This window comes from Montipora foliosa, chromosome 8, assembly GCF_036669935.1.
Source record: "Montipora foliosa isolate CH-2021 chromosome 8, ASM3666993v2, whole genome shotgun sequence".
Taxonomy (NCBI): domain Eukaryota; kingdom Metazoa; phylum Cnidaria; class Anthozoa; order Scleractinia; family Acroporidae; genus Montipora; species Montipora foliosa.
Genome location: NC_090876.1, coordinates 29050522 through 29076075, shown reverse-complemented (window position 1 = coordinate 29076075; position 25554 = coordinate 29050522). Strand labels below are relative to the sequence as shown.

General features: G+C 39.8%; 1 protein-coding gene, 1 long non-coding RNA gene and 1 pseudogene across 2 annotated transcripts; 1 reads left to right on the top strand and 2 right to left on the bottom strand.

Moving 5' to 3' along the window:
• The first annotated feature begins 2147 nt into the window (after positions 1 to 2147).
• Positions 2148 to 3835, top strand: LOC137968541 (uncharacterized). Its single transcript, XM_068815092.1, has 2 exons — positions 2148 to 2425; positions 3055 to 3835. The coding sequence occupies exons 1-2, from the start codon at positions 2148 to 2150 to the stop codon at positions 3833 to 3835; spliced, it is 1059 nt and encodes a 352-aa protein (XP_068671193.1).
• A 6050-nt stretch (positions 3836 to 9885) lies between these two features.
• Positions 9886 to 12376, bottom strand: LOC137967241 (uncharacterized). The gene is made up of 3 exons (XR_011116506.1): positions 11384 to 12376; positions 10175 to 10228; positions 9886 to 9984 (listed from the first exon to the last, which is right to left on the bottom strand). It is a non-coding gene; the product is annotated as an uncharacterized lncRNA (long non-coding RNA).
• A 3-nt stretch (positions 12377 to 12379) lies between these two features.
• Positions 12380 to 25554, bottom strand: part of LOC137968540 (uncharacterized) — a 65474-nt pseudogene continuing 52299 nt past the window's right edge.

Sequence of the window (25554 nt, the reverse complement as noted above, 5' to 3'; positions counted from 1 at the left end):
GCGGGAAAAGCCATTGTTGCAGGTCAGGGAAGCAGGAAGAGGGCCCAATGGGTGCTTTAACACATCTTGCATTTGCAGATTGCGTCTTTCAGCAATTACGATCATCCGCGCAAACAAATCTTGGTCTTCGATAAAGCACTGAAGGTTTTCAGCTTTTGCTTCTTCAATTTGTCATTGAACCTTACCTTTGGGGGCTGTGATTCGAGACGGGTCTTCTTGAAATCAGCGTAGGCTGCCTCTCCAACTTTATAGGCGAGATCGCAAGGTCGTCTGCTATAGCAGTAGTGTCAACAGCTCCTGTTGAGGTGCTGGACAGTTGCACATGGCCTGCAAATGGATCTGTCCAGTTCTTTATTAAATCAAACATTGCGGCAACATCTTTCTCATCTTGGTCAATGCGAGACGAGTGAAGGTTAGCATGGTCGTGCTTCCCTTTGGCATAGCCGACCATTTCGCGCAAACTGTGCAGGAACAGGAACAGTACCTTTGTACGGCTCCATGTTTCAAACTAAAGCCCTTGGGACCCCAGGTGTTTGGGTATCTTTGTTTACGGTTTCTTCAAGAGTCTGGTCAACGGGAATTCTTCCAAATGTATTGTCGTTGCCCAACCAAACTGAAAATCCACTGTTTCTCATGAGCTCGTGTACCTCAGGGTGCTTATCTAGTAGACTTGTCATATCGTTGTAATAAGCTGACATGTATCTTGTGTAGTTGATAGCATCGTAGGAAAAGCACCATGGGAGCATCTGGCGACACAGGAGAGATGGAGTTCCCAATTATCTTCTCTGGAGGCACGGATCATGTGAAGTAGTAGCTCGATCATGTCTGTACATCCAGAATGCTGAAAGGGGGCCATTGGTATTCCGGAGATGAAGATTGTATTCAGCAAAAAGGTCAGAAAAACGCTGGAAAACTCGGCTCTTGAAAACCTCATCGTGTCTTTCTTTACACAGTTCATCAGCTAGGGTACCAATTTCATCAAGACATGTTTGTACTTGACGACTGTCTGCTGGGTGTGACTCGTTAAGCCACGGATAAAATCCTTCCAACGCCACCCTTATGAATGCTTCGTAAGCCAGTTTGTGCACATGAACACCCGTGTTATAGTTTCAGCCCTCCAGAACTGCAGACAGGGAGCCCTCAGCCACTACCCCAGCTTCAATGAATAAGTCCTTTAGACCAGCAGGCTGGAACCTTTTACCGATGATAGAGATTAATGTACCAAGGGTATGAAAAGTTCCAAGACGTAGAACTATGGGCTTGAACTTCTCATACTCCTTGCACTTCACCTCAAACGCCTTGGCATAGATGGCCTGGTTGAAAACATATATGATGCTTTTAGGTGGAGCGAGCGCAAGATAGTGAGTGATCGGTTGAGGGCTTCGTTAATGGTCGGCAAATAGCCTACATTATTGGGAATGATGGCGTCTTTGTCGTGAACCGTGATGTCAAACCCAGTCCAGCTGCTGACCTTTCGTTGATGGGCTGCGTAATGTAGACGAGCAAGGATGAACAGCAGATTCTTCTTTGTAAATTCTTTAAGAATTGTTTCGCCGTCAACATCCCTCACTTTTCTTGGTGGGGGCCCAACTCGCTTGCCAACATTGTAGATTGGGAGATGCTCTTCTTTAGCAGAGAAGGATCTTTTCTTTGTCTTTTCCACCTTGGGGACCACTATTTTCTGATCAGCATGAGGGGACGCACGGAGCTCTGACAGTAAGTATCTTTAAGGAATGCTAGTATGCCGTACTAGGATTCCTAACATACCTCAAATTAAGACCCGCCGAGTTTCACACCAAAAAGTTGTCATAATGCGTTGGAGTGTCATTAAACTGTCAATTAATTGAAAGTGACCCAGAGAAGTATAGAGAATATGATCTTTGCTAAAAGATGGATTCTCAGACAGACGAGACGCTAAATTGGAAAGTTATTATTTAAAATGCTTCTATTATGAGACTGGAAACGAAATCTGAGACATTTTGAAATTAACTGGACATGGCGGAGAAAAATGTTGGTAAGCGAATTTCGAAGCAAGCCATGTATTCGTGTGGTAACACTGATGAAGAGAAATCGAAGCAGAAGAAAGAATGGAAGAAAAGGAAACATGAGGGTCGAAAAAAAAATGCTAAAAAAACTCTTCAGCCGAAATGCCTGTGGAAGAAAGAAATGATCTCACAAGAATGGACCTCAAAGACCAACTTAATAATCCTCCTTATTCAGTCGGCGAAGGCATAAATGTTGAAAAGAATATTATTTTAAAGCATAGGGCCAAAGTCGAGCAAAGAAAGCCCTCCGCATTTCAACAAAATGCACGTGGGGTTTTAGTAAGCGACCAGCGACCTTTGACGGGATTTTCAAGCGGAGCGGTGATGTTGCAGATGGCACGTGGGGCAAAGGCCGTCGAGAAAAAACCCGTAAATCAACTGTGAGTGAAGGCCATCGACTTTGACGTGTGATCACAAGAAATATTCAGATACCGAGAGAGTATAAAGCTTGTCTGAAAGAACTGGATCCAGATTATTATTTAAAATGCTTCTATTATGAGACTGGAAACGAAATCTGAGACATTTTGAAATTAACTGGACATGGCGGAGAAAAATGTTGGTAAGCGAATTTCGAAGCAAGCCATGTATTCGTGTGGTAACACTGATGAAGAGAAATCGAAGCAGAAGAAAGAATGGAAGAAAAGGAAACATGAGGGTCGAAAAAAAAATGCTAAAAAAACTCTTCAGCCGAAATGCCTGTGGAAGAAAGAAATGATCTCACAAGAATGGACCTCAAAGACCAACTTAATAATCCTCCTTATTCAGTCGGCGAAGGCATAAATGTTGAAAAGAATATTATTTTAAGGCATAGGGCCAAAGTCGAGCAAAGAAAGCCCTCCGCATTTCAACAAAATGCACGTGGAGTTTTAGTAAGCGACCAGCGACCTTTGACGGGATTTTCAAGCGGAGCGGTGATGTTGCAGATGGCACGTGGGGCAAAGGCCGTCGAGAAAAAACCCCGTAAATCAACTGTGAGTGAAGGCCATCGACTTTGACGTGTGATCACAAGAAATATTCAGATACCGAGAGAGTATAAAGCTTGTCTGAAAGAACTGGATCCAGATTATCTTCAGTTGCTCTCTGAGCATGCTGTTGGCAGTGGAAGTTACGGACAATGTTTCCACGCTCGCTATCGAGGTATCAAAGTGATTGTGAAGAAAATGACTCACGACGACACCCTAGAAAGCAAAGAGTCTGCAAAGAAGAGTTTACCGAGAGAGGCTGAGATCGTTAATGCTTTAGGTGACCACACGGGACTTCCGATGTTTTTTGGTGTTGTTACTAAAAAGGAGCCGTTGTGCTTGGTGACGCAATTTCATGGGGTGAATGGAGAAAGCATTACCCTCCACAAGGCTGCCAACAAAAGAATGATTACACCGTTGGACAGCACTGAAATATTCATTCAAATATGCTTGGCCCTGAAACATGTGCATTCAAAAGGTTACCTGCATAATGACATCAAAGCCAACAATGTTGTTCTTGAAAAAGATCTCATACAGTCATCGAAATTCAAACCTGTTGTCATAGATTTTGGGAAAGGTACGAAGGTGGCAGAAAGTTCTGGGTCAGCACTATCAAATAGAAAAAGAACTACCCCAGCAAAGACGTACTTGGCCCCAGAAGTTATCAAGAATCGTATCTACAGTATTGCCAGCGACTTGTATTCTTTAGGAAGAATGCTAAAAGCTGTAGCAAAAGTAGTTAGATTTTTTCCCAAGGTCCGTGCACTGGTTAAGGAAGGTACGGCTGAATTACCGTCATCAAGCGAAGGACGAACTTGGCAAACTTAAATCTGACCTGGAAAGGACAGGCATACAGACACCTGCTGAGTTGATGTAGTAATTGCTACTGGCGTTTCTCTTGTTTCCAGGTCTCAATTTTTTGCCTATAACTTTTGTGCAGTTCTTAAATTTCTCACTCCTCAGTAAACTCTGGAGATGTGAGACCATTAACTGCTTGACTAGGGCTAGTTGTTTCGAGATCGTTGTATGAACTTTATATCAAAAAAATTCCTGAAACGTGCCTAGTTGTTGCTAAGGACTGAAAAGTTTCAGTTTCGTTGTATCTGCGAACATAAACCGTTTTTGACAAAGACATTCGTAGTTGTTCTCTGAATTTGCAAAACTTCCCTTACACTTACTGGGTAATTTATATAGGAGTAAAGCGAGATCATATTTGTCGGTTTTTAGAGGCGGGAAGGTTCTAACTTAAAGGGCTTAAATTTTGTCATTGTTTTCACGGTAATTAACAAATTAAAAAAGCCGCAACTGTGCTTTGTTCTTATCAAAAGGCAAACAAGGAAGTGACCACTGAGCGGCGAAAGGCTCTTTTATTTGTTGCACCAAACATAATTCGGGCACACTTGTACATAAATTCGTTTGAATTTATTAAATGAAGTGGAAAAGCTTTATTCAGCTTGGAAGTACTGATTGGTACCCGGTACGGTGAGAAGAAATAGTGGATTAAAATATCGGCGCCGTGAAAAGTTGTGATTTCCTCAATCCATCCATTTCAACAATTCGATGAGCATCCGATTCAATGCAATAACACACTTGGTCTTCTTGGGTAGAAGTTCAATATCACGTGAGATCTTCGGAAACACTGAAGAATCCAGTCAAATATAAATTTGTTCTTGTTTGCTTCGTAACTCTGGCCTCCAGAGATATATGGCCTGATGCTCAATTGTGGTTGCCCTTTAAGGGGAAGTTTATCGTCCTTGTTTCCATTTCAGGATTCTCACCAGAATGGTTGGGCTCCCCTGCGTTGACCTGAAATTCTGATGCCGATGTATCCCTTTCGATTTTTGAGTGCTTCCTCGCCATATTCTTTCTTTTTTTCCTTGATTTTGAACGTTTCCTCATTTCCTCGATGGAATGCTTCCTATACTTTGACATAGCTATCGCATTTCAGGCAATATATTTTGAATCGATCTGACTGACTCACAATACTAATAACGAGAAAATTATTCAGGGACTGGGTTACCTCATATGATTCTCACACATTTGAACTGAAATGCCCTGATCTCGACCCCAGAGCTCTTCTCTTGACCGAGGGAGAGAAGAGCTCTGGGGAACCCTGAAACAAAGTGTCTGCTCATTGGTTTTCGTGAAGAACAATTAAAAGCGTCTCTAATTGGTGCATTCATGTTAGCACGAGGAGTGAGCAGGCGCCCTAAGGCTCAAATAGCCAATTTTTGGCTGTAAGAACCCTACGGTGCATGTTCTGCTACGCAGAGTTTCCCAGAGCCTTGGGTCGACCCGAGGCTCTGGTGACGAGAATGGGAACACCCGACACCAGTTTTTGTTTTAGCTTGTCCATGCGTAACAATGTTAGTTGTGTCGATATGTTAATTACTTGCCTTATGCTGTCATTTCAATTGACACACGCCAAAGTGAGAAGTCAAGTATGCCTTTTTCAGTGAATTGCGATTTGTGTAACAAAAAGTTCCGAAGTGGAAATTCTCTGAGGAAACATTTCCAGCTTAATCATCAAGGGAACATCCTTGGAAGAGCGAGATTTGAAGATGATTACGGCATACATGCTGATGAACCAAAAGGAGTTACGTTGGCGCCGGAAGACAGAGAAGAATACTTTAAGTGGCTGGGGGTGCTGGTGGAGCGCATAAATTGCTCTCTTGTGCCAGATCATCCAGGTAAGCCGTTGGCTGTTTTGTTTACAAAGCTGCAATGTTTTGGTTTGTCCTGACGCCGTTCTCTTTTCCTCAGCCAAGTGGTGTCACGTTGACTGCTTTCAAGTCCCAGAACAGTACTTTTTACACATGCTAAGTCGCTTGGATTTTCCAATACTGGACAGTGTGCGCGACGTGAAACATCGTCGTCAGCCTATTTTTAAAAGGAAGACGAGGCGTTTCTCGTACAAAATATACGAGGAAGAAAAATTCCACACATTATTAGGGGAGCAAAGTGTGGTGCGATTCAAGTCCGAAGCGTTATTCAGAAATCATGAGGAAGTTCCGGATATTTCAGAAATGGATCCAGATGCAGCCCTAGAAATTGCGAAACAAAGAGCAAGTAATACAGCCAGGAAACCTACAAGCAGATCCACAATTGAAATCAGCTTGGGTGAAGGACGATGCACAAGGGAAGTAGAGCTGATATGGTGGCCTGCTTTATATACTTCCTCACGATACGGAAAACTTACAGTTAGATTTTTTGTGATGAAAATCTCCGTTTAAATCAAGAGATCGATCACTTCCACTAAAGAGGCCATAAAACGAAACTATTGAGTAATTATTAGTGATTCTTTGCTCTAGACTGCAACATGAAAATAAGTAGGTTATTTACGAAATCTCGCCCTTCGGACAAGCAAAGATGATTTCGATCTTTGTTACACTTCTCCTTGCTGTCTATCGACTCTAACTTCAGTGGGACGTTTTATTGAATTCCAAGACCATGGGTTAGCTTTGCGTTACAAACTCCTTTAGCTTGTCCGAAGTAACGATTTAGTCTAGTCAGTTTTCGTATTACAATGAGCGATTAGTTACAGGTGTCATCGGGCATCCAACAAGTTGAATTGCGATTTCCACGTAAACCATGTTGTAGTCTTCTCGAAATTTTTCCTTTTGCAGCTCATTGTTTACAATCTGCGTTTAATCTACTGTAATAGGCCTTATTCACAATAGCCGCCATGTTTGTTTTCAAATTGTCATGCAAATTAGCCTTGTGTTATGCTGGGGGCCAAACACTGGAAAAAAGGCAAATTGCGGAAAAACTGACTCGTCGAAATATTGAAATAACATTGCAAAAAGTCCATTTTAGTATTTCGAAATAAGTACCTTTTGTAATAATTTTATATCTTTTGATTGCCTTTGACATTTTGACTTCGTTATCTGCTCATTTTTCACTGAAGAAATGTCGGAGTAACTTGTGTAATGATTGCATTTTACTGCTTAGGTGATAAACATTCAGTGAACGTGAAGCAAATCATCTGTGTGGCTAAGATGCTATTTATAACCTCTCGAAGTTGTGTTGTTTGCCCCCTCAGAAGTGTAGCTAATTTGCATGATAATAGCAAATCCAACATGGTGGCCATCGTGAATAGAGAACGCATGTTTTATGAGTCAAATGAGTCAATGAGACTCACAGTCAATATAGCAATAATTTGGTGATTAAGCCTAAGCCCTCGTTTCGGTGATGAGGCCTAAGCAAACTCTGAAATTTTAGCTTTCACTTTATAGTTTAATTAACTGCACTAACTCGTTGACTCATAAATACTTAACACTCTCGTGAATAAGGCCTGTTGACTAGCACACAAGAAACAATTTAAGCGGTTGGTTACTGTTCAGTCGTTCTAGTTTCTTCGAAACAATTTAACGTAGTCCGTAGTTTTAAAACATGAAATTTTCAATGGCCACTTTCCACACTGATATATTTCCACGACAAAACCCTTTGAAGAACTGTATCGAAATATTGACTTTATTGGCTTTCCGGCAAGTGGAGTTCCTTCAGTCTTAATAGAAACCGTGCTGCAGGACCGCTCTCTATTAGAACTTGACTAAGTGGGTTCTCCCTGGCTGGGTAGGGCATGATTAGGTTTGTCGATAGTTAGTGTTAAGCAAAAATTACTGTTGTCAGTTGAAGATAGCTTGCGTGTATGAACATCAGAAGTAACAAATAAACTTGATCAAGAATGTAAACGTTGTGCAGCAATTAACTTTGGGGAAGGATATTGTATGTAACAGAGAACAAATGGCAAGACCTCAGTACAATTTTCTGTTGGTAAAATTTATTTACACGGGGCTTTTATCTGCCTTAAAATAGCCTTAAAGTGTAAGCAGATACATCCTTTGGAATGGGCCACTCCATTGTCTTTCACCTTTTTCTGAAGTGGTTTATGTCTTGGAGAGCCAAAAAAAATTCCAGGACACAGTCGTTCAAAGCCCGATTAAGCTAATCCTTGATTAGTGGGAAAAGGTTTAAAGTGCACCTAACCCCAAAATATTTTTTTCACTAAAATAAATCTTTGCACCTGTTCGAAACGCATTGCGGCCATTTTTTCCTTTTTCTAACAAATCCTGTCATTTTATAGGCTTCGAAAGTTGCGAAAATCCAAGCATCTTTTGTTCACGACCGAGTCAGAAGGGGAGTGGGTCTATTCCCGCTTTGATGTCAAATACTGATTTACATTGCATTAACTCTTTGTAAAAATGCATGCAAAGTAGATTGTGACGTCAAGGCAGGAATAGACCCACTCCCCTTCTGACTCAGTCGTGAACAAAAGATGCTTGGATTTTCGCAACTTTCGAAGCCTATAAAATGGCAGGATTTGTTAGAAAAAGGAAAAAATGGCCGCAATGCGTTTCGAACAGGTGCAAAGATTTATTTTAGCGAAAAAAATATTTTGGGGTTGGGTGCACTTTAAAGAAAAGAAATCTGTAATTTATAACCTTATTGGGCCACAATTTAGAGGCAAACCCGCCTCCTTTGGTGGTAAAAAAATAACAAGTAAAATTTACGCTTACCTAGGATTAGCTTAATCGGGATTTGAACAACTGGCCCAGAAATATAACTGCCATTCTCTTAAAAGAAAGCTGTGAACCACAAAGCGCTGTTTTTAACACGTAGGACTTGTTACAGAACTGAAGAAAAGTAAACTGAAAATTCCTATCAACACGGCATTCTACAACTGGCTGGCCAAATTTAATCTCCCATTTTCTTTAAAATATTGGCTATCCTCTTCCTTAACTGGAGAGCAGAAGACTGGTTGTACCACAAAAGGGGTTTCTCTGATAGGAGGTCGTCGATTGGAAACTGAAAAAGAAAGGAAACAAACTGTAGACCCAGTCCATAAGAAAATCAATTCACTGAAACTAGTTAGGAGTGTGAGTGTAAGGGTTTGTGATGAAACAACGACTTAAGTGTCAGTTTGAGCTTGAGGCAATGATATGCCACGAAGACAAGAGAGTAGGCTCAAAAAACATGCGACAATTCGTGTCAGCAACTCAGAGGTACTGGTTGAAAGCGTACAGTAAATACCTCCCCCCAAATCCCCTGCGTCCCTCTCAACATCCCCGCTACGCCACTGGTCATGGTGGGCAATCTACCTATCAAACTTCTGTAGTTCAGTGATAGAAACGATCTCACATTTTCAACCCTACCCTTCCCTTACCTTACAGACTTTAAGTTGTTCAACTAACCTTGCGTTTGAAAAACTCTTCAAAGAATAATAAGAGAAACACTCCACAGTCATACCCGTTTTCTTGCTGAGGTACCTGTTGAGACGAGCATGACAATGGCTTAACTACTATTTCTCGCGAGTTAAAGAGTAATTTCCACGGCATTTCACTGACGTTTGCAATTTGTTTTTAAAGTTAATAAGACGACGACTTGAATATGAATCGATAGCTTTTCAATGTGGAACAGACAATCGGTTGATTAAGGCTTACCCGAGGGTATAAAAGTGGCATTGACTTGTCACTAAATTCATGAACAGGGGCATCTGCACTCCGCTGTCTCTTCGCCCACCACTCGCATCTAATAAAACTAAGTCAAAATACAAAACACATTTGACAAAGAGAGGTATCAAAATGAAAGGGAACGGATCAACATGTCTTATACTTCAACCTTACCACCATGCAGTATGAAGTTTGATATACATAAAAATAATAATAAACAAAACAAAGTAAAATAGACGCTCGTATTACTTCACCAGAGGAAACCTTTGGCATCTTGGTAAAACATTGTTCTTTTCGTTTTGCCATTGTTACTGCGCAGGATTTTTTTAAACATCTTTAATGAATGACATAAACATACCACACTTGGGTTTGTTTTCGACAGCACAATAGCTCTGAGAGCTGAGCGGGAATTATAAATTCTCTTACTTTCGAATCAGTTCAGCTTCTTGCTCTCTTGACGATGGAGTGCCCAGGAAGTTGTCTTCAGATCCCCAAACAATTGAATCTACAATAACGATCGGAGACCTAAACCGGGAAAAAATAGAACAATAGTCAGATTTGCATGTACTGAGTTTGCTACGATTCCAGAATGCAATTTATTCTTCATTAAACACTTAACTTTTCTGGTCATAAAAAACTGATACTCGTACTACTGACAACACCACGGTGAAATTATCAACATCATCCAAACGAACTATCAACAAACTTTTCTCACCCTTTGTCGAACAGTGACGGGAGATTGCAGATCAAAGCTAGGAACCAATGTCCACTGCAATAGGCGCATGGTGAAAAAAAAAGGTGGAATTAACATGTGGCTTTTCTTCAAATCCATTTGAAAGCAAAGAATTATTTGGTTACGAAAATAACAATATTTGCGGGGAGAAGGGAAGTTTAAGCATCAACGATAAGTATATATAACTCAAACTGCATCAGAAGATTTGTATGCATAACACTACGGGTGGGTTTTTTTTTTTTTTTTGGAAAATCCGAAACAAGATTTTTGATCTCGGATAAATGAATTCTTCAGAGTCAAAAAAACGCAAAATCCGAAAAAGGATTATTTTCCATGACAACGCAAACAATTGCGTGCAAATTTTAAAAACAAGATAAAAATAGGGGTCAAGTTTGTTTTGGAGAAATTCTTAAATGAAAATGCTATCAGAAAAAAAAACCTTAGCGACCAATAAAATGAAGTGACAAAAAAACATGGTTTTTTCGCTGTAGGAAAGGTGCTAACAATGTTATCGTTGTCAAGGAACGTTTGGTTTTATTTTCTGGTGTGAAATTTGCAGGAGACCTAACTATTTTCCACCTATTCATGTCTTCGACCGTATGGTAAAAATGGCGCGATAAAAACATTTGGGCTGAACTGTCAAGTTGTGTATCATTTTTGCATGGGACACCGCTTGTCAAAAATACTTTTTTTTCCAATCCTTTCCCAAAAAAACGCTGAAGTGATGAATCTCAAAAATCTGGATTTAGATATAATCCGAAGTATCCTCCTCGAGTGTGGATACTTTGGATTCATGATCCGTTATTGGATTTCGCCAAAAAAACGCAAAATCCATTTTTGGATTCCAGAATCCGTTTTCGGATTTTCCCACAAAAACGCACCCTAATACTAAAGCCGCGATGGTGGCGAGCATTAAAGCTGCTCAATTCAAGATCTATCTATCTATAGGGAGTAGTTTAGGCTGCGTTAAGGCATGGCATAGCTTGTACCCACGCTCAGGGTTTCATTCACAAGCAAGAATACTAAGTGAAATAGTAGGATGCGGGTCATTTAAGAACGCTACTTACTTCTTTGGCATGGTGGCCAAAGTACTTATTGTACTTGTTGTCGAAATATTTAAATTCAGCCAGATGAAGTACTTGAATACGTCCACTCAATCTTCATTTCAGAAACTACACACACCACACTAACCTTCTACAAACAGGGACGAAAATCAAATCCTTGTCTAAAATGTTCACTCTTCTTGTGAAAGAAGAAGCCCTCTTATAGCGTTCTTCGGCGCTAATGAAGATGTCAAACAAAAAGCAAAACGTTTACTGTGGTCCGTAATCAATACACGTGATCCAGGCAAATTAACGTAAAGTATAACATTACTGGGCGAAGGAAACCGTCAAATTATGGGATCAGCAATCCAAATCATGATCACGTACAACTGTACTGTCGTTAGTCCTATCGATCCCCAGAGCTAATAACATCACGAGTAACACTGTGTCTATTGAAACTGAGGACAAACAATTATAAGGCGAATAATGAATATTTAAATCATTCATTTGATTGACCGTCCGGTGAAGAGAGAAGATTAAGTTACCTGGGGAGCACAAAGTGGTCACCATTTTGCGTAAAGTGTCGTGTAAAAGGAAGAACTGAAAACGTGGGTTGTCATCGCACTCTGTCCCAAAACATCGACAGTATACCTGAAACAAAAAAAAAAGAAAAAAACAAAAAAAAAGACGAAAAGTAACAGTCATTCATAGATAATGCCAACAACCGCTTTACTAAAAGATATGGCAGGAAAAATTCCCCGATTTTTCCCAAATAGAATAGTATCAAGTACGCCGACCAAATAACCACAAAATGTCAGTTGCACAAAAAGAAATTAATGGGCGAAATGGTTGTTGTAGTCTGATAGGCGAATGGGAGGCCAAGTCACAACGGATATTACATGTATTTCTTTGTTTTTCCGGCTTTCAGAATTTCCTGACATGGGGAAACCATTTAACGATTTAGGCAATAATCACACGTTACTATAAACTATAATGTTAATGACCATTATTTAGCAAAACTTACATCATAAAAAAATCCACAATGGAATCATTAAGTTCATTTCCATCCTCTAAGGTGTCTAGATCCATCTTAAGGATTGTAACTTTTGCCAAAGATGGTGGTGGTGGAAAAACGGCAACAATGCTAATGTAACAGACCTGTCCTGCTCAACTGGAGTAATTGGACTGTCTGCAACAACCACAACCTCCGCATCAATCGCTGGTTCTGCAAAACAACCATTATGCATTAAAGTCTCATCTTCAAAGTGACATTGAAAAGTATATGTATATTACATAGTATTTGAAAGGCTTACTTCATTCAACTCACACCCAAAAAAGAAGTTTCATTGCTGTAAATTTAAAATACTTATAGTAAATTGTGTCACGAGTCATGAGGCAAATTTAACAGGGAAATTAGTCATAACGTTGCAAAGTTTCAGAGCCCTACTTACATCCGTCTTTCATATGTCTGAAAATAAGTTTTACCTAAAATTTGATCTTCTTTTGCTTTTCGTTTGTGCAAAGGATATGCCGTTTGAGAAGGACCTGAAGAAACAAAATAGCTTATATGTAACGACTAAAAAAATTAATGAAGCTTCTGTCGTACTGAGGGCCACTAGTTTATTAGCATTTATATGCTTTTTCATGCTACCCTCGTTAAATAAAGATTTACTTACTTACTTACTGAACGGTCCATGCATACATACATTCTTAACATGAACAATCACGAAAAATCAAAGAATAAGCCAGCTACATAGTCGGATGTGACAAAATTATTTTGTAAGGGCCTTGAGATTTGTTGAGGGCTTATAATGTAGGGGGGACTTTATAACAGGTGGTAAAAAAATTGATTTCAAAATCGACAGGGCTTATAATTCAAGGGCTAGTATTTTGTGTCGCATTAAATGAAAATTCATGTAACCGCCCTGAACATGTCATTTTTAACAAACAACCAAACGCAGGACTCACCTTCTTCACCCGTGCACATAGAAAAGTCATCTGGTGGCGCCAAGTCATCTAAAACTATCATATGAGAGTACTCCTTGTTCCAGTCTTCTCTAACGTACACAAACTTTGGTTTGCAGTCATCAATGACATGACACACCTTCTTCTTGTCATAATCATACTGCAAGAAGTCCTCACCAAACATCATGGTCATCAGTTTGTCCATAATTTTTATCCACTTAATGTCTGAACTATCCCATACCATTTCCTTTGGCTTCCAGCCACAGCCTCGGAAATGAAATGGATAGCTAACTTGCTCTTCGCTTTTCTTCCCTATAACAATACAAAAGTAAGCTAATGAGTGATACAAAATGCAACTTTCCTACAATTAAGACTGAGAAAAGCAACTGCCATAGTTCCAAGCCTAGACATGACTACAGCATTGCAATAATTTAAGCTCCTTGAGAAATAAAAGGTCACAAAAGCCATCACAGTTCTTCCGCAAAAATATGGCTATGAACAACTTGCAGCAATTAAAGTACGATGGAGTTTAAAGCAGACACAGTTTTTAGTAACTTAAAGTCAAGGTCTCAAATTAAGATACTTAGTTAGAATACCTCGGATTGAATTTAAAGCTTCTCTGACACAGTATCGAAAGAACAGAAGTTTTTCAGCGTAAAAATGCACCAACATCTGTTCAACTGGAACAAAAAAAGAGATTTTTTCTTAATATTTACATCACTGTGTAGATCACTTTCTGGAATGTTCACTGTTCACCTTGACCATCTGAAATAGGGTCATAGTGCAGCTGGTCAATCAGTTCAAGGCTAATTTGAACTACAAACATTATTACACAATAACACTTTCTTGTGTACAGTAGCTTATTAAATAGCTTACTAGAGGAAGCCTCCCCATGTTGATCATGGCTTGATGCCTTCAACCACAAGTGGCGCTGATCCTTGTGTGAAGCTTCAAAGCCTTGTTGACTAAATTCAGTCATTGACAAGAATCTTCTCATCAGCATAGGAGCATGGTCAATGGTTAAATGGCCATAATCCCCTGTACCAAGGCTGCTGCCAAACAAATCTTTCAGCAGGAATCCCCACTCTTTGCGCTGGAATGATACCGTTAAATTAGTATGTACAATAAAATATTTAATACTCAATTGACAATTAAATCTTGTGACTGAGGCTGGGACTTAATTATTAGGAAAGGAACTGAATTAACTTCGGCATCAACAAAGGACCATTCTCTGAGTCACTTCCCTCCTTTTAGAAGCAAGCCCAACTGAGTGAATTGCAAACCATTAGACAGTGTGTTGCTTGGTAAAAATACAATGTACCAACTTAGAAAACGTAGCACTAATAAAACTTAACCAACCTTGACATCAAAGAGGTCAATTTCCCCTTGCTCTGTCTCTCTGAATACCTTTGACCGAGTAACCATAGCTATCTCCTTCCACTCTCTGCAGACCTACATTGAAACAGGAAAACATGCCACGCAAACATATAGACTAATTTTGTAAGTGTAGTTACACAGGCATGTATTCAACAATGCTGAGATCCATTGCAGACGTGGAACATAACAATTAATATGTAGGAAATACAGTAGAATATGTACAGTGTGAGATCTTTGGGGATCCTACCCTTTTCAAACACTCCAGCTGCTTTTTAGCAACAGCCTCAATGATGTCCTCATTGCCTTTCGAGAAAGTTTTCTTACGGCACTGGCATAATTTTCTGAATATCTCAGAAAGATGCTGCTGCTCTCCCCTCCAGGCCTTGAGCCGTTCCTCCATGTCACCTTTAACAACTTCAAGTACACAAGTAAAGAGAAAATATGAAATTATGGCTTCACAAACAATCTAACCGCAAGTCCCACAATCAACACTGTCACTATGCCTATAACCATTAGAGTTTATAATACAAAAAGAAATATGGGATTTCATCCTCAAAGAGATATTTAAAATATTTAAGGATTAAGGAAAGGAAGTTGAATTCCATCAAAAAGGAGCATTACAATGTAGGCTTTATAAATCAAGATTATTATTATTATTATTATTATTATTGTTTTTATTATTATTACTATTATTATCATTATCATCCTGTACCTGATCCCTCAAGATTAATTACTTCTGTAGAAGTACCAAAGTCCCTAATGAACTGGCCGCTACTGAGAGCATCTTCAAAGTACTAAAGAGAAAACAATAATTTTTCACATTGAACAAAAAGGTATGTAAGTTATTGCAGTTATTACTTATAAATGAGGCTATTTCTAACTTTCTACAAAAAGGGAGGGTCGTCCCCTCCTTTTCAATTAACAGAACCTTTCAATCAGCTTTTATGTCAATTTTCTGCTTACCAGTAATTTAGTCCCTAATTTAATAAAAATAACAATAAGTCAAATCCCCAAACAAGTGAAGTTTTACTTACATTGCTTTAAGGCAAACTAAAGCGCACTCCGACGAATCATCTGGGCGCTGAAGAACTTAGTAAATAACAGAGAACAAGATTAACGAATAAATATCCTCAAAGAATATGGGCTGAGACAAAATATTACACAATGACAACACATTCCCCGTTCCTACACATACAGTACTTTGCATGTTACATCGAACTGTTTGAGGTGAGCCACCCGCCAGTTACGATGGAAAACATTACATTATACTGTGATGATAAATACACCCTATGGTTATTACATCTATTTTGCATGTTACATCGAACTGTTTGAGGTGAGCCACCCGCCAGTTACGATGGAAAACATTACATTATACTGTGATGATAAATACACACTATGGTTATTACATCTATTTTGCATGTTACATCGAACTGTTTGAGGTGAGCCACCCGCCAGTTACGATGGAAAACATTACATTATACTGTGATGATAAATACAATGGAAAACATTACATTATACTGTGATGATAAATACACACTATGGTTAATACATCTATTTTGCATGTTACATCGAACTGTTTGAGGTGAGCCACCCGCCAGTTACGATGGAAAACATTACATTATACTGTGATGATAAATATACCCTATGGTTATTACATCTATTTTGCATGTTACATCGAACTGTTTGAGGTGAGCCACCCGCCAGTTACGATGGAAAACATTACATTATACAGTACCACAAGAGAAAACCTACTTTTATAGTTTTGCATCAAAGACCCATGAACAAAATTTAATGCGACTTCATAAGAATTAATTAAACATAAATTGCTCAGGCTTACATCAACTCGAGTCTGGCAGAAAGTCACTCTGTTCAAAATGAAATTCTTTGCAGTGTTCAAGTCCTTGTAGGTCTTTTTAAGCTTTTCCAGGGGAAGTGCTTGCTCCACAATGACTTCTAATTCTCTCAAAATCTCAAGCTCAGTTGGTCCTGCGATTAATTTTTTTTATAAAAGTACATGAATTGTATGTTAATCCACTTTCAGGTGGAAGTCATTATCAGTATTCTGTTGATCACATTGACTTTGCTATCAAATTTTGTATAAATCATAGATACAGTACAGCCTTCCATAAATGTAGTCAGTGTGGAGAAAAAAAACATTTTTAAAAAATTAATATCATATGAAAATGAACTGGTTGATGGCATAATTGTACACACAAAAGTTATTGTATTAGAAATGATGGTCGATACCTAATTAGTGGGAACATAAACAAAATATATGTTAAAAAATAGGTACTTAATTTTTTCTCAGTTTAAACAGTCAAAATCGAATTCAAAGGGTAAACTTACCTGACATTGAACTAACACAGATATTGTGCCTGGTAACAGCTGATTGCTGCTCTGCTTTTTTCTTTACCGTTATACGGTCACTATGAAAAGATTCAGGACCATAGCATCGAAGGGCATTGTTGGTTTCCCGTAGAGAGTCAATTTTGTGAGCAATGAGCCCAATAGAAGCCATAAATTGCTCTGTATTGCGCATTTCCATGTGTAATGCACAAAGCTGAATGCTGCTAAGTTCTTCATCCAGGAGGAAAAGCAAGTTATCCCTAATGCCAGTTGTTCTATTAAAATGAAACATCCAATGATGTGATCCAATAATTCACAATTTTAACAGAGCAAAAGAGTTCTTAGCCATGTCAAGGGAACTCACAAGCCTACTTAGGACTCAACCAATGAATATCATCACGGTTACTAACTTGACATTTACTTTGCACTTATAAAGAAGGGATGTTGCTGTTAAAGAGGTTATTTTTGTGAAAAAAAGAAAATCTGGAATAATTATTGTAGTTGTGCACCAATGCAGAGAAGGGTACCAATGCCCGAATATATTATAGTTGTTAATCCCACTCATATATCTGTCAATAATATTGTCTTTTGGTTGTTTACAGTTTTCAAGAGAGACCTGAACTGTCAGCATATAAAGGTGTCAAACTACATTATCTTAACATACACACCTTCCAATGTTTGCTTTGCCCCTAAGACAATCCAAACAGGTCTCATCTGGTACAACATCCTGACAAGAGCAACCCTTCCAATAGAACACATATTAATATATAATTATAGTAATAAACAATAATAATTTTGCTGCTGAAGCCCTAATACAAAAGAAAACCAAAACAGTTTTGAGGATGATCTGAATAGTATTTTCACTTGAAAATTACAGTAGAGCAGCATGCATGTAAAAGATAGGAAACAACTACATGCAGATTGTGCGGCATACACAGTTAATATAAGCAGCAAGTACACACATGTAACCTTTTCATAAACATACCCTGAGAGCATCACAAATAAAGCAAAACTCCACAGCAAGTCCTTTACCACCAAGAAAAAAAATTTGGATCCTTCACTTTCACCAGGAGGAGAAGCAGAGTCTTGTAGTCCAAAGTCACTATAAAATGTAAAAAAAATTGACAACAGAGTATTCACATCAAAGTTGCACAATTAATGGCTAATTCATGAGGAGTTAAGTGCATTTGTCACAGTGAGCCGACCAGAGGCATGAAAATGAAAATAACCGATTTCGACGAAAACTGGTGCGATTAAACTACTTGTTATGGTCGTTAATATGACACAGTTTTAGATTCATCAAACCTTTCCTTGACAAAACAAGGTAAGGTCAAAGGTCAAGGCTAAATTGCCGGCAATTTATCGCTACAGGAAAGCAAATATTGACATTTTTTAAACGTGTATTTCACAACTCCAAGACGTAGCGAGTCAAAATAAAGTTAGTGCTAGTGAAGAACTATACAAACTCATTAAGGTTATTTAAAAATTAATTCTGTTTCTGTTGAATTTCATTTTAATAGTCCTCAGGAATAACCTGCCTTAGTTCGTAAGAGTGTTTTGCCATAATAGCGGTGTTTTTAAAAATCTTTGAATTATGCATTCCAGCATTCTATTGATAAAACTTATGCTCTGCGATAATGGTAATGAGCTATATGTTGAAACAGGAAAGGAAAAGTTTTGGGCAATTTTGTTTTCTAGGATCTTTTTGTGAGTACGTTTAGTCTATTTAGCCAGTTTCAAGTTGCGTGACACAAAATAAAACGATGTTTACTTCATTGTTGTGGAGTATTATTATTTCGCTGTATTAAACGGGTAGCTAGACCTAAAGGTGAGTGACATTCTTAGTCATCTTAGGTACTTAACGACCTTTTCGTTAATAAGCGTGCCAAACAAGGTACAGTGCACTTTTAAGGATGTCCTTCAAAAAGTTTTCAAACAAGGAAATCAGTATTGTTCGATTCAACAGACACCGCATCTTCACGAAACTTATGGCTGGGGCTTTTAATTAATCCTTTGAAATTTTCAGTCCTTTCTCAAAATTTGTACATATTTACTAAGGATGGAACCAGGAATGGTATGAATCCTCCTTGTAACCGGCTAACATTGCAGACTTACCGCGTGTGAGCCGCGGGTATAAAGCGTGGGAACAGAGATCTCTTATTGGCTACGGCTGAATGGCACATTTGATAAAAAGATGTTACTTGAAGCCATTTCTAAGATATTTTGTAACGGAGCAGTAGCATATGGACGAGAAATTATTTCGATCTATATATTTTTCAACGATGCCTCGGTGAATGCAGGAAAGATATGTTTTGTTCATTTGCGCGAGCAGCAAGCTCATTTGCTTGTGGCAATCAACAAGTGAGAGAAGAAAATTGCAAACTTCTGCTGACTTCGCTGGAGACTTTAACCCCTCAACATGAAACATGGAAAATTCAGGAAAAAGATTTACTTCTAAACAGAGCAGGTAACTGTTTAAACATAACATGCCTACTGAATCGCATTATATGCAAAATAAGCATCACTATTAACACATTATAATTTTAGGCATTCAAGATGTAAATGATGAACAAAAAAATGTCATGACAACATGTCCGGCACACCGCTTTGAGCTTGCCCAACATTGGAGACTGAACACACTCAAAGTACTCAGAAGCGAAAGGTTTCAATTCCTGCTAGACACATCACACCAGATATGGCAAAAGAAATCATGTTAATGTATGGTTTACACGGTATTATTGGATCTCGTAAGTGTTTCAAGTAATATCTTGTCATTAATCTGTTTATATTTGTTCGGCGCTGATACACTTGCCAATGTTTGGTGTAACGTGTCCCGCATTCTTGTTGCGCCGTTGCGACAAGTTACAGGAGGTGTTACTTAGTGTAACATCCCTGGACAACACGTCAAATATTGTTACAGCGTTGCCATTTGTTGCAAAAAAGAGGCCTTGATTCTGCTTCGTGCAAGGCTTGCTATAAAACCGAGAAATGTTCCAGTCGTCAGGTTCACTTCAGTGCGAGTCAAGTTGCAAGAAAAATTGCCTCGTGCTATAGTGCCTAAAAGTTGCACACGATAAACCAGCACCCAGGGGAAAACAGATCAAATACTTCCCTTTGCCCTCACACTGATTACTGTCAGTACACTTACAACACAATGTCTCCCCCTAACTTACTTTCTTTCTTCAGCGACATTCTTTGCACACATAATGGGTGGGGGGGGGGATGGGAGGTTACTACTTTTTATAAATTTATGCTATAAGGGTGTTTTCCACTGGATGTTGTCGTGGTCTGTTAGGGGAATAGGGTACGTGGCTGGGTATATGTAAGCACTTCTGCTTTTATCAATTTCAAGTCGTGGTGGGTTATCATTTAAGGGACTGGGGTCAAACATGAGACATGGTCTAGCCGTCACAATCTGACAGTCTGCCTTTTTCAATGGTTGTTTGGCATTTTCCTGTACGAACGATGTGACGCTGCAGCAGCGCTGCTTTAGTTCACTTTTTTGGTTGTGCAGCGCTTATGCGTCGTTAATGCAGTGTTTACGAGCCACTCAAGCAGCCATGAACAAATTCATAACACTGCGAAAGCGCTGCAAATATTTTGCAGCGTGAAGCATCTTAAATGCAGCGCTGCGATCCGCTGCATGAGAGCTGCAAATGAGACACTGCGTGAACAGTTTCTTATAGCAAAAACTAGGGTTGCTTAAGGGTTGCAACAACGCTGCACGTGCACTGCCGTACACCGGAATAAGAATACATGGAATATAAAGTTAGAAATCCTTCGTTTTTACGGAGATCACATTAAAATTGTCAAACACCCGCTAAAACGCTATTTTAAACATATTTTTATAATCCTTGCATGCTGCCAAAAAACATACCGCGCCAAACATACCGTTTTAATCATCACTCCACGTATTCTTATTCCGGAATAGGGTCAATCGAACGCGCCAAAAGTCGACTTGAAAGAATATCTCGAATTGTGATACAGAAAATGGCGGGCGAAAATGTTTCGAAAGACAGAAACATCTCGTATTGTACATACCTTTCGATCATAAAACTATCTGCCGCAAAATAGAAATCGGCAGAGGGATGTCCCGTTGATTTGAACTTGCCAAAACGTTCGCATTTACCGCATACATTTGATGTTTGCTTTTAATACCCAAAGGCCACAACTCAAAATTATTGCCAGCGGGTAAGAATGTACATATATTTCGATCATGAAACTTTCTGGTGCAAACATGAAATCGGTACAGGGGTGTCCTGTTGATTGGAACTTGCCAAAAGTTCGCACATACCGCACACATTTGATGCTTTCAATACTCTACAACTCAAAATTATTGTCAGCGGTTAAGAATGTTAGACGATCCAAGCATGCCGAATTGTAAGAAACCCTTAATTTAAGTGGAACAATTGTGCCGTTTTTAGAATTATCGGACAATTAATTGTCACTAAACGAAGATCTGACAGAAAACCCAAATCTCAAAACCTCAATGGCCGGCAGACTGAGATACGTGTGCACACGACAAGCGAGCGGATGCTCTTGACTAACCTGTCAAATCATCACATTGGAATGGACCCAACCTGGAACCGGAAATAACCCTTACTTGTACGGATCGTAAAGAGCGCTCATTGACCTCATTTTGCGCGAGTTTTTAATAAAATGTACTTTTGATATCAACGTGGCCGGTAGAAGTAACAAAAGAAATCAACAGAAAACGTTGTTCGATCACCAACAGTCATTTGTAACGGGCGGTCATGCTGAAATCTGTAGTTAAACAAAACGCCGCTCTTTTACACAGTCATGTTTATTTCTGTTAATAAAACAAGCTGTAAAATGTTCGTGACAGAAAAAAGGAAACGCTTAGTCCTTTTCGATCATGTTTGGAAAAATAGCCACGAAAGCAGTTTCTGGAAAATCAACTGTTTCCATGTAAACGCATTTCTGAATGATGTTATGAATATGTTTTTTTATGTTTAAGGCGAATGGCTGGCCCCCCGGTAGGGTGAGTGCAATGGCCGCCAGACATAACGACGAATCCGTCAAACACAACGGCTCACCTCAAACGGGGGTGCACCAACACGCCAACTTCGCCGGGGAATCGAACCCCGCCCCTACTAACAAATAACACAAGACAAACGGATAAACGAAGAATTGTACCTAGGAGATGCCTCGCCTGACTTACACTCCTAAATGACAATCCGACAAAACGACAAAAAGGACTCAAGAACAACTAGACAAACCAAAACAAGCACGACCCAGCACAAGGGTGAAAAGCAACCCACAAAAGGCCACCCGTCAACAGACTCATCCAACGCCAAGACGTTGGTTCACCCCAGAAAAACGGCCAGGGCACGCACACGCAACACAAAACCAGAACTTAAATATGAACGACCAAGGCATCATTATGTAATGAAGCCACCACACCACGACCACCCCACTGACGAACAAAATAACGACGACGACGGTCAGACCGGAAACGACGGAAAAACAACGGGAGATTAAACCGAACACGAGACTTCACACGCTCCATAACATCCACAGCCGAGGGACGAACACCTCAGAAACGAAAATCATTCCGAGCCCCCCAAATACAAAACTTGCAGACATTCAACATATAAACAAAAACCACAGACAACTCATCAGCCGAGAAACCAAAAAGCGTGTGACGAACCAAGATAGAAGGACAAAGAGGAGAAGCCAAGAACATAAGAGATTGAAGCCTTGACAAAACACTGACAGCCAGAGGACAGTGAAAAAACAAATGTGAAGGAGACTCGACAGGAGCAGAACAAAAACAAGCAGTTGATAGAGCATACCCAAAACCAGCGAGCCTTTCGGCCGTGTAAAGGACCCCGTGAGAAATTTTCCAAGACAAATCAATAACTGGACGATCCAAATCAAAAAAGAAAAGCTGACGCCAAGTAGAAGACCAATAAAGAGAACCAAACAAAGGAAAGAACTTCTCCTCACAATGAGGAGAGACAGCATTCTCGGACAAAAGAAACAAATAAGCAGATTTCGTGGACATAGAAGAAACAGGACAAAAATCAATACCGGAACCAATACCCAAAGAAGACGCCGTAAGGGATCCTTTACACGCCCGCCAAGCAGTCAACAGAGAACAATAGAACGGAGGCAGAGAATCCGGCGAAAAACAAAGCGGAGCAGAAAAAACGAGATGCGGAGGAGCGGCAAGCCGGGAAGAAAACCAAAAAACCATGAAAGAGACCGAAGAAGATGGAGAAGAAACAAAACGACGAACCCACTGAACATGAAGAGCCATAACCTTACACTGGAAATCCACAACAGAGAACCCACCCAAACAAGAAGGCTGAACCACAATACGATGAGCGACCAAGCTTACCGCTCCAGAAAAACTTAAAAATTAAAGTATTTAATTCCACTCTGACCCACCGGGGAACATGGATTAGAGAGGAGGCCACGTACCACACACGGGAAAGGGCCAAGGCATTGATAACAAGTGCCTTGCCCTTATAAGATAACGAACGCTGACGCCAAGAATTTAAAGCATTTTCCACCGCGGTGATACGCGGCCTCCAATTGTCCTCCTCCAAATTGCCCGGACCCAGAAAAACCCCCAACACCTTCACCTTCACCGACGACCAAGTAATGTTAACCGGTGAGTAAGTGCGCCCATTCCAACCGCCTAACCACAAACCTTCGCATTTTCCAAAATTTAATTTAGCCCCAGACCCCCTCTCGTACAAAGAATAAACATCAAAAACAGCCAAAATACCAGGAACAGAAGAAACAACCGGCGTAGTGTCATCAGCGTACGCAGAAACAACAGGCAAAGAAGACGAAGAACCAGGAAGAGACAAACCAGAGATTAAACCACTAGAACGAATATTACATGCAAGTACCTCGGCAACTAAAACATAAAGAAGGGGGGACAGGGGACATCCCTGCCTCACCCCACAAAATAACTTAAAGGAATTAAAAATATGACCATTAACATTAACACAACTACTCACATTATTGTAAAATAAATTAACCCACCCAACAAACGACTGCCCAAAACCCATAGCATACAAGGTAGAACGAAGGAACGTCCAATCAACCCTGTCGAATGCCTTTTCTTGATCAAGAGAAAGAAGAGCAGCAGGAGTACCAGAAGAAGAGCAAAAAGCAACATTTTCCCCAATGAAACGGCCGGGAACACCACAAGACTGATCCTTATCAACAACCAAATGAATAACCTTAAGAAAACGAGAAGCAATTTTATAATCGACATTCAACAGGGAGATTGGACGCCAGTTTTTGGGATCAAGACGATCCCCTTTTTTAAACGATAAAGTAATGATACCCCGGCGCTGAGAGCGAGACAAAGAGCCTAAACCAAAAGCAGAATTCAAAACACAAACTAAATCGAAACCCAAAACATGCCAAAATTTTAAATAGAATTCCATGGGAAGGCCATCACAACCAGGAGCTTTACCACGGGCCATGCCCTGAAGAGCCGCAAAACACTCCTCCTGGCTGAGAAGACCTTCGCACACCTCACTATCATTATACGGAAGAACTGAAGAAATGTTAGAAAGAAGCTCAGCACGAGCATTGGAGTCACAAGGAGCAGCAGAGAAAAGATCCGAATAGAAAGAACGAAAAACATCACACAACCCATCCTTATCCGTAACCAAAGTACCATCACTAGCCCTCAGCGCCGAGATATTACGGTCAGTGCCGTTTTTCTTTTCGAGCTGGAAGAAGTAAGCAGAGGACAGGGTTGCCACTCATTAGAACTAAAAAAATTCCCTGACTTTTCACTGACCTCAAAACAATTTTCACTGACCTTGCATTACGCGAATTATGAAATAAGTCAAATCCGCTTTTACATTAGCTTCAGTTTCTCCTGCAAACCATCAATATTCTTCTCTTCATTTTCAATCTCTTTACGTTTTTCACGGGATTTTGAATGCATGGCATTTGGTGTCACTAACAATTCCATTTTGTGTTTTGTTTCAACCTCTGTGGCAAGTTCATCTGCTTCTTTAGTAAGTTCCTGAAGTCTCTCCTTCTTCTTCCTTGATGACTAAAGCTCCTCCTGTGCTTCTTTCTTCCTCTTCTCTTTTTCACTGGCCTCTTCTGTTTTCTTTTTCTGATTTAAGCAGCTCTGGTATCTTGCTTGAGCATGCCTGCAAGATACCAGAAGTTCCTTTGTTACAGAGTCTTCTACAGGACCATCTTGATTCTTGATACCATCATATGCCATCCGATAGGAAATTAAGGTTTGATCTTACATATTGCTGCTTAAGATGTCTTTATTATCAGAGAACCCTCTTTCAACACGACTGACCATGGGAAAGTATAAGCAAGATTTTGAAAATTTCCCACAGTTTGGAATACTCTGGCTTCTCTCCAGTGAGAGTCAAGAGAAAGAAGTCAACACCTTGGTCTGAGTTGTAGGCAACAAATTCATCTTTGTGGTACTTCTGCACCTCTGTAATGAACGCTTTGTACTACTAAAGGATAAATTTCCTGACTTTTCACTGACTTTGACAACAACTGAGATTTTCCCTGACCTTTTGCAAAATTCCCTGACTTTTCCCTGACCTTGAAAAATTTTTGTTTTTCCCTGACTTTTCCCTGACCGTGGCAACCCTGAGAGGA

Bases quoted from the DNA above. Each gene is read 5' to 3' on its own strand.
- LOC137968541 (XM_068815092.1), top strand. From the start codon at position 2,148: ATGCCTGTGGAAGAAAGAAATGATCTCACAAGAATGGACCTCAAAGAC. The intron at 2,426-3,054 runs GTGAGTGAAGGC...TGTGATCACAAG, and splicing joins AAAAAACCCGTAAATCAACT to AAATATTCAGATACCGAGAG.